Source organism: Gekko japonicus, unplaced genomic scaffold (genome assembly GCF_001447785.1).
Source record: "Gekko japonicus isolate JY-2015 unplaced genomic scaffold, Gekko_japonicus_V1.1 scaffold1874, whole genome shotgun sequence".
NCBI lineage: Eukaryota > Metazoa > Chordata > Lepidosauria > Squamata > Gekkonidae > Gekko > Gekko japonicus.
The window spans coordinates 197,086-207,056 of record NW_015173727.1 but is presented as its reverse complement, the minus strand read 5'-3'; the positions used below and the strand labels follow the sequence as shown (position 1 = coordinate 207,056).

The 9,971-nt window shown below is 38.3% G+C and overlaps 1 protein-coding gene across 15 annotated transcripts in view; it reads left to right on the top strand.

Annotated features, from left to right (window-relative positions):
* The first annotated feature begins 230 nt into the window (after window positions 1–230).
* Window positions 231–9,971, top strand: part of EPB41 (erythrocyte membrane protein band 4.1) — an 87,060-nt gene continuing 77,319 nt past the window's right edge. For all 15 annotated transcript variants that reach the window (XM_015423408.1, XM_015423406.1, XM_015423407.1 and 12 more), the window contains exons 1-3: window positions 231–692; window positions 3,386–3,649; window positions 7,145–7,249. In XM_015423408.1, coding sequence (XP_015278894.1) covers window positions 231–692; window positions 3,386–3,649; window positions 7,145–7,249 — 831 coding nt within the window. The remainder of the gene's footprint in view (window positions 693–3,385; window positions 3,650–7,144; window positions 7,250–9,971) is intronic.

Below are 9,971 nucleotides of genomic sequence, written 5' to 3'. Positions count from 1 at the left end.
GTCAACTCATAATCCTACTTGTCTGTTCAGTGGGGCTTAATATCAGGAATTTGTTTTTAAGATTGCATTGTCAATCATCAAAGTCCCAGAAGCTTGAAACACACTATATAAGAAAGTATTATTACTTAGCTGGCCATGGACAGCAAATGAGCTTTTTGAGCATAGTAGCACCCTCTCATTCTCTGAGCTTTGAGACTGACTTGCAGTGGTTTTATGTTTATAGATACATCATGACAACTGAAAAGAGTTTAGTGGCAGAGGCTGAGACTCCAAAACAGCAGCCGCCAAAAGAGGAGGAGGTAGCTGCTGAAACAGGAAAACAAGAAGCCTCTTTGGAGAAGGCATCTCAGCAAGCACCTGAGGGGGATAATCAATCAAAGAAGAAACAGAAAGCATCCAATGGTGATACACCCACACGGGAAGACCAGAGCAAGAACAAAGAACGCACTTCCGAAAGTCGAGGCCTGTCACGCCTGTTTTCATCATTCCTCAAGAGGCCCAAATCTCAGGTCTCTGAAGAAGAAGTGAACGAGGCAGAAACGAAAGAAAGTGGTGAAGGCCAGAAAGAGACAGATATAGGAGATGATCCCAATGAAGAGATTCTGCTGAAAGCCCCCATAGCAGCTCCTGAACCTGAGCTCAGAACCGACCCATCTTTAGACCTCCATTCACTCAGCAGTGCAGAAACACAGGTAAAAAAGAAATAAGCTAGTTTTTTGTCTTGCTAAGTGCTGTCTAATAGATCAGACATCCAAGAAGATTCTTGGTGTCTAACTGCTAAAGAGTCTTAACCTATTTACAGCTGTAAACTTTAGTGTAGAATCCCAAAAATCAAGATAAGTACTCTCGGCGAATTCTAAATAGAAAACACATAAGTTCTTCTGTAGCATGATCTGGTTACCACTATGTGTATAAACAGTTTTTAAAAAGAATTCTGAAGACATATGAAACCATTATTGCATATAATGTCACAAAGAAAATGCAACCCTATAACGATGAATGCATGCCATTACTATGTAAATAGGTTTTAGGGTAAAGTGTGTTAACATATTTTTGTAGATTTTATTTTCAGCATTTTAATTCAGATCAGAGTACTACAGGAGTGTCTATGGTATGAAGGTTAGATAACTGATAATTATGAGAAATGCAGTTCAGCCCTGAGAGTCAGAACGTGTATGTCTGCACTCTGTGGTTCTACTCAGCTGTCACAAACCCAGTTCTTTAAATCATGGTTTTGAGGCTTGGAAATGTACTACAGGATTACATGCAGTTCCCTTCTCTGCTTCTTGGTTTTTACAACTGAAATGTCTGAATTGGCAAACTATGGTTAGCAAAAACATTTCAAACTCTGGTTTCCAGTTGTGGCTTGGGAGCAAGTCATTAAGCATAATTCACAGACAGGTGTAACAGCAAAATCAGGTTAGAGAAAACTATGGAATAGATGTGGAAACCCCCCCCACACACACACACACAATGAAGAAAGAGTGCATGAGTTTAAAGTCGCTCAATTCAAATAACCCTTCGAGTGATGGTGGATCACATTCATATACAAGCCAGAATTTTTTTCCTTAGGGGTCGAATTGGTGCAGTGGTAGGTAGGCTCATCATTTATTATTTATTTTCTTTATATGCAGTCCACCTTTCTCACTGAGATTCAATGCGGATTACATGGCGTAAAACAATCAGAGATCTAATAAGGACTGCAATAGGACTAGGATTACACCAGTTGGAAACAGAGCAAAAAAAATCAGAAGTGGCATGTCAAACAATGCAGAAAACGGAATTACTAAAATAGAAAGCAGTGCAGTAGGAGTAGGATAATACATACAACAAATGGGTAATACATAGTATAAACTATGGCATAGGATATACAACCATTTTATTATACTATAGTCCTCCTGAACAACTGTTTTATGTAGTTTGCGGAATGACAGAGGTGTGGCAGGTTCTTGACATGCTGTTAACATCTCCCTGAAGAAAATGGTTAGGGAATACTTATGTTCACCGCTGTATGTGCTAATTCGAATAAAATACGTTATACCACTATGAATACTATCATTTATCATTAAAGTAGAAGTCAATGTGATCATGCATGAAATTTGTTTATGAAATATCCATATTAATGTTATTTGTGAGTGATTTCTCATACCCAAGTAATACGCAGTTGTTTTCCCTGACATGGGACACTGACAGCCTCTGTGATGGGAGAATGCTGACTCACAAGTAGCAGTGGAAGCACCAAACATTTCAGCAGCTGCAAGCACTTAGTATGCACTTTCATAGGAGAACAGCACAGTCAAGAGCATTATGGATGCTGTGCTTTTATTTCAGGTGTGGATTTGTTAGCATTAAAATATTCCTTTTTAAGTGATCAGCTTCTTGGAGTTTGGGGCTGAACATTTATCCAATTAAAAATCCTTCTCTTTTGACTTATAGACTATTTAACACATGGATTTTGTAGAACAAATAGGCTTATGCTAATTACCAAACCCTGAATTAGTTAATAGTTGTAAAACAATGAAACTAAATTCTAAACTCTTCTAGTCTGTTATTTATAGCTGGCAATTTAATGCAAATGTAAACTTGTATAGTCAAAAGACTGCACTTGATTTTGGCTTTCATCCTGGAAACACAGGGATAGCCTAAACATTTGCAAATTTTGTGTAAACAAAACAGAGTCAATTTTTAAATGTGATTTTAATTATAGTGCAGGGTAGATGTCTGCTGCCAAATGAAATTTCTATGTATACTTATGTGTCTTGCAGGGTTAGTGATCATGGAGTCTCTTTACTATTGGATAACATTGGATACCATAATGGAATTAAAAATTAAGCTGCAGTCAAATATTGTTAAATAATTGGTGGTCAGTTGATAACACTGACCAGTGAGTTGACTGTTACCTCAGCTTGCCTGAATGTCTCATTCATTTATACTGTGTCCTGTGCTAAAGTCTTAAGTTAAGCTTATTTGACTACCCAAATGTATGTTAGATCAAAAATGCTATTTTTTCCAGTCCTCTGTCACTTGGAACTCCAGAATGAAATGCTACAAATGGTAGCCAATGTAAGTTTTCATCATAAATATGCCAGGTGGCATTCACATTACTGACAGGTTTTCATTTTAGAATTAACACTTAGTTAAATTAACATAATTATAGATTAAATTTTGTGCCACTATTTATATTACAGTTCATTTTTGAAGGGAGTTAAAATCTTTCAAGGTACAACAAATTTTAACCTATCAAGTAGTAGCTTGCTTTGCTTTTGTGAACTAATTCACTTTGAAATGTTGTTAAGAGACAATTACATACAAAGTATTTATAAAGGTGCTCAACATTGCATAGCAGTATCTCTTGTTGTACTACATTTTTGATCTGTGGTTTCAGCCTGCCCAGGAAGATAGAAGAGAAGATCAGGATCAAGATCAGGATCAGGATCCCGATCAAGATCAAGATCCAGAGAACAGGGATTTGGAGATTAAGGAAGGAGAAGAGCAAGTGGAGTGCTGTAATACAGAAGAGAAAAAAGAGAACAAGGCAAAATCAGACAAAGAAATAAAAGGTGCTCAGAAGACAGGAAGAAGACCCAGGAACAGCATGCACTGCAAGGTTTCTTTGCTGGATGACACCATTTTTGAGTGTTCTGTGGATGTAAGTGTGTTTCTGTATTTAGAAAGACAAAATTTTAAGATTCTGATCAGTTTGCTAATTTTAGAGCTTCTGTTGAATTGAGGTCATGTGGTGCTGTGCCTGTCATGAAGGAAAGGTTTTGCATGGTCTTGCCCCTTAAGCATTGTAGAGTAGTCAACCTGTGCCCAGAACATAGTTTGGAGGGGGGAACCACTTCTCTCATCCACCCCCAGGTTTCAGAAATGAGGAGGCCCTTTGAGAAGGAATTAGTATGATTGGACACCTACCACAAATTTATGAAGGTCCCCCCGCCTAAATTTTTGCTGTGGACCAAGGTCACCTTCTAGATAAGACCAAAAGTCAATTTATTCCCCCCCCCCTCAGATTGCATGATTTGACCTCAGTGTTCTGTTTTTTGTTCATGCTTTTATTTTTTTACTGTTTGTGTTACTCCTAGTAATTCTTGGCATTTGTGTAGCTAGAACCTTGGCTTTGGTAGGCACTAGATCTTATAGCGAATGAATAGTTGGGACATACAGCAAATCCCTTGCAACTGGCCAACTTAAAAAGTGATTAGGGGTGCTTTTGTCTACAAACCTGTTCTGCGACTAGGATTTTATGAAATATTATTTAATTAAAATATTTTACACTGCTTTTCCTGGGAAGGCAAGGGGCTGTGTCTCAGTGGCAGAGCACTTGCTTTGCGCTCAGAAGGTCCCAGGTTTACTCTCTGGTGTCTCCAATTTAAAAAGTCAGATAGGTGATGTAAAAAACTTGTATTTATGAGTGACCCTGGAGAATCACTGCCAGTCAGAGTAGACAACATTCGCCAATGATGAACCAATAGTCTGACTCAGTATATGTTTATGTGAGTTCATGTGAGATCCTATGCAAATATGTAGTAACCACATCCCCCAGGTAGTGGAAGGTCTGCCCCAATGAAATGAGAAACACATAATCTGGCCAAAGAACTGAAGGTTAATAATTATGCAACCAAAGAAAGAATTTGAGGAACAGATTGTCGAGGTTTGCGCGGTGCTAGCCCACTGCAGGTTGCGAGTGGTGTGAGAGTATCAAAGAAGATGTAAGTCTTATAGGCTTGGTGTAAAACTATATACGATTTATTTACACAAGCCTCCACCAATATATTGCACAGAATGACAAAATGCTCATGTAGACACCAGGTTTCCATCAGGAAGTATAGTACATTGTACAGCATCACATTTATACTAGCATTGTCCAATAAGGACCCAATGCTGAGTCACTGTTAATTAGCTCTGCTATCAACTAGACAGAACCGGTTGGAGCCAGCTCTACTGACACCCTGAGCTGTCAGCTCCTGTCAAACAGATTGATATGATCTACAGCCAAACTTATAGAACACATGGATGTTGGCACAGATTGCTAAAAGCATCAAGGCAAACAACCATTTCTTTAAATATCTCCAGAGCAAGAAACTGGCTAGAGAGGCAGGTGGGCTGTTGGATGACCAAGGGAAAAAGGGGTTACTGAAGGGAGATTGAGAGATGGCAGAAAAAGCTAAATGAATTATTTACGTCTGTGTTCATTGTGGAAAGTATGACGCATGTACCCAGACCAGAGCAACTATTTTCAGGAACAGAGTATGAAGAACTGAGTCAAATTGAGGTGATGACATTCCAGACCTACTGGGAAAATTACAAACAAATAAGTCTCTGCGTCCTGATGGTATACACCCGAGGGTTCTTAGGGAACTCAAATGTGAAATCGTTTATTAATGATCAATCAATACGTTATTATGGACCAGCAACATAAAACTTACATTAACAGAGTGGTTATAAGAATACACACACACACACACACAATCTTCCATTAAGAGATACTAAAAAAGCAAATATGTGATGCTAATTCAACACTACACCTTGGCAGACTCTGGAAGCTGCACAGTCTGGGAACTCTGTCCAAGGTTCCAGGTTTAAGGTCTGCAAGAAGAAACGTGTTATACCATTTCCCTGATCTTACCAGAATTTTTTGGAGGATAGGTGTACTAAATATATATCTTAAGGTCATTATAGAAGGGAGAGTGCAGCAGCACATGTCCAGCCATTTCAGTTTCCCCAGCACAAGAGCATAAACCATGGCCTAACACGGTATCTTCCTTCTAATAAGGCAGATGCAAGAACATTAAGGCAGGCCAGATTAAAAACTGTCCTGTGTTTGGGGACCATTAAATTAGCTAAATAGTTTGACGACACCAATGTCTTATTCTTGAAGTGATGGTGTTTTGCAGCAGAACTTAAATGGTGTTAAAGTTTAATGTCCCCGATCCTTTGCTTGATTTCAGATTTAGCTTTGGAATAACCCAAGGCTAGGAGAATATCCAATGGATTGTAATTTCTCTGAAAGGGACGTTTTCCATTTTGGTTGAAGAGTGTTTGTTAAGTGTTAAAAGTGCAAGACATACAGGAGAGAAAGCAAGCCTAAGACAGTAATTGAGCCTGTGTATCCATGTATGAACTTCCAGAGAAATTAAACCCAATTGTAAGTGCAAAACTGTATTAGGAACACAGGAACACAGCCACTGTAGACTGGAGCGTAGCAAATGTTACAGCAGTTTTAAAAAGATGATCCAGAAGGGAGCTGGGAAATTACAGGCCAGTTGTAAATTAGTAGAAACTTTAAGCAAAGATAGAATTATTAGGCACACAGAGGAACAAAGCTTATGTTTGGGCGAAGGTCACAATACTGCCCCATGCCCGGCCTTCCGCCACCTTACACCAAAGAAGAAGGGAGAGTGGCTAGACTCAAAGTGGCTTTGTGGGAAAGAGCTTTGGGAGCCCAACTGTAACAACAGTTACAGGTAAGTGCACCCTCGTTTGACTCCTGGCACAAAAATGACAGCAGTAAGAGCTACTGGAAACGCTGATTTGTATTGGATTAGCTATAGGTGTAAGGAATATTCCTATGCTGATCTGTGTTTTGAGGCTCCAGGGGAAGCCACTGGTTTGGCTTTTGGCCAAACCTGTATGTACAGTACAAAGATCCAGAGAAGGGCAGTTGTATTAAACAGACCATAATTTTACTACCTGTTACTAGGTTTGCTGGAAGTGCCATACTACTGAGTTTCTTACTTTTCCTGATATCTATTAGCTTGCAGTACAAAACCATGTAAGGAAAATGTAGGGTTTACGGCCACCTATTTTTCTTATAAGACAAGTGTGAGGAGAGGGTGGGATGTTCCTCAAGTGGAGACTTGGCAGGCACCTTTATGACCCGCAGCTATCTTTGAGAAGCCAAGAGAGAGAATACAGCCTCATCTTACTCTTTTTTTCATTAAGACGGGACAATCCTAAGGAAAGTCAGTGTAAGAATGGCTGGTATAGATTCTCTTTCACAGACATGGGCCTTCTAAAGAGTAAGTGGGCTGTGCTGTCATTGGCCAAGATTTAAATGGAAGACACCTAAGCATATAATTATGAAGTTCAATATAAAGGCAAAAGTGACCTCACAAAATCATATATTTGTGTTTGTGTGCAGAAACATGCCAAGGGACAGGATCTGCTTAAGAAAGTATGTGATCACCTCAATCTTTTGGAAGAAGACTATTTTGGTCTGGCAATATGGGATACCCCAACCTCCAAGGTAAGAAACACAATGCAAAAAAGTGGGGACTGTCCTCAGAATTTTCACTTTCTTTTGTAAGAAGAATATTCCTTTTAAAGAAATAAATAATTCAGCTGTACTGAATTGTTCACAAGTGCCTCAAGTGCCTTTGTATATAAACACCTTTAGGAACTGAACAAATTGATCTGAAATCTTTTGAAAGGGGAGCTGAGTTGTTCTTGCATCCAGTTGTAATGCATATGCTTACCAAGCCACTGTTTCAGTAAGTTCTTCTGCCTTTCTGGCCCCAGGATTGAAACAGTCCCTGAATAAGCAATATTTAATGAAGTCTGACCTCATTCCCATTCAATTATAAAACTCTTGTTAAATCTATCATCTTCTACAAAAGCATACCACAGATTCTGATGAACACTATTTCTCTGCTTTTCTGCAAAGTATATGTCATGAGCTTCTCCAGTATATTATCACACCTTGGCAGGGGAATCACTCATAGTAATTATATAGTTATTACATAGATATTCTATCTAGATAAAGTTCTGTTCTCTCCCCCACACAAGTCCTTACTAATTTTCCCAAGTACCCACCCCCCTTTCTACTGCTAACAGTGATAAAATGTTAAGACCTTGAGTATAGGAGGAAAAGTTTTAGTAGTACAAAACATTTAACTAAAAATGGTTTTTATTTGGAAAACAGAGAGAGAGAGTCAAAATGGTAGCAGTATGAAAAGAAAACAGGACAATATAATGTCTCTGCTCTGGTCCAGCTTTTATGGGAATTTGCTGAATCTAGAAAGATGCTAGATTATAAAAAACTCATGTACAAAACTAGTTTTCAAAGTAGATTAGTACCATGGATAGTACCTCCTTCCAGTTGGGTGACTTCTGCTATTCCTCCATAGGGAGGAAAAAAACAACTACTTTAAGAAGACACTTTTTGCAGAAAAGGCCGCTAGAAGCTTTTGGAGAATCATGCCTGTGCTTCTGAAGTTAGTATTTAGTATTTTGGTCCAATCAATGGAGAGGTTGACTTTAAGTGTCCCCTCCCTTTACGTGTTTAAATGCAAATGAAGCAGGAAAGGAGAGAGAATGTTATCAAGAATCTGATGATTCCAGGTCTGGTTGGTTGGACCTTGTGTGATAATTCACTGACTTACAGCATCCCTACAAATTAATGACCTCCAAAATGTCCTATTGTTAACAACCTTGCTCAGGTCTTGCATACTGAGGGCCGTGGATTCCTTGATTGAGTCAATCCATCTCATATTGATTCTTCTTCTTTTCCTGCTGCCTTCAACTTTTCCTAGCATTATTTTCTTTTCTATTGAGCCTTGTATTCTCATAATGTGACCAAAATACGATAGCCTCAGTTTAGTTATTTCACCTTCTAGAAAGAGTTCAGACTTGTCTTAAAACTCTCCTCCAACACCACATTTATTTGTAAATTAATTTGTTGGACTTTAATCAGGTTGCATATTCTGGCATTATAGGGTGGCACAAAGCATGTAGATCAGCATGAAAAGGCTTGTTAAGGTGAACAGGAGCAGTCTCAGTCTGCTATGATGTGATAAATGCAGTGATTCCCTGCATTCTAATAATGCATAATAAATATGAAAGGTCTTATCTTCATTTCCTCCATGCCCATTTTCTGTCTCAGAAAATATGTATTTATTACAGTCCTTTTGTACAGTCCTTCACTTGATTGTGAATGATTGCCTCAACATTCACTTAATCAAATTCTGGAATAAACTGTGCACATGAGAACCTGTGAAAATATCTATCTTTATCTTATGATCATAGATCAGTACAAAATTAACATATTGCTGAACAAGTTCTTTATACTTTAACAGTATATTCAAAGTTGATATTTTTTATTCCAGTGGAAAAACTTCATGAAGAGACCGAGGTCCCCATGCAACAAGTACAAGTACGAACTTTCTCGAGCTGACTGTTCGTTTCGACCTTTGTCTTCGTCAGATGTCCTATTAAAGATACATGTTCTTAATAACAGGGAAACAACAGTGAGAAGAGTTCTACATACAAATCTTTTTTCATTTTTTACAATAAAGCCCAAGTGTATACATACAGTTTCTGGTCTTTTCTATTCAGAGTTTCCAAAAATTCCAACAATAAGTGTCAACATTTCTATAAATATAAACAAACTTACATTAGTCATTCCTAACCAACCTAATGGCATTCATATACAAATTACAAAAATATTGTATAGAAATATATACAACTCACCAAGAATGGCTATTCAAAGCTCCCTCATTCACAAAATTTTTCTTCCGGATAGTAAATCTTAAAATGCTATTCAACAGTGTGGATTATATCCTGTCTTACTGCATCACATGGTATGGGAGGCCAACATACCATATACTCCTAGCACCCTACGCCCAATCAAAGCAGTGTATCTATCAACATTCCAACGTCCATCCATTCATTCAAACTACCTTATTGCTATCAGAGAATCACGAGTGTTAATCTCAGAGTTCCGTTTTTTATTCTCCCAGGAAACAAGACAAATCAAGAGCCGCATTGAGCCCTGCAGGTTGTTCTGACTGGAGTTTAAATATCCAGAACGCCTCCCTCTGTAGCAGGAGTCTTCTTATATCTACATAGTTATAAGGTGTATGTTTAATCACTTCTAGCACGAGGCAATTAAAGTCACTAGGGCCATGATTGGTCTCTATAAAATGTTGTACCATAGGGGCTGAAACATGTTGATGTCTAATTTTCGATTT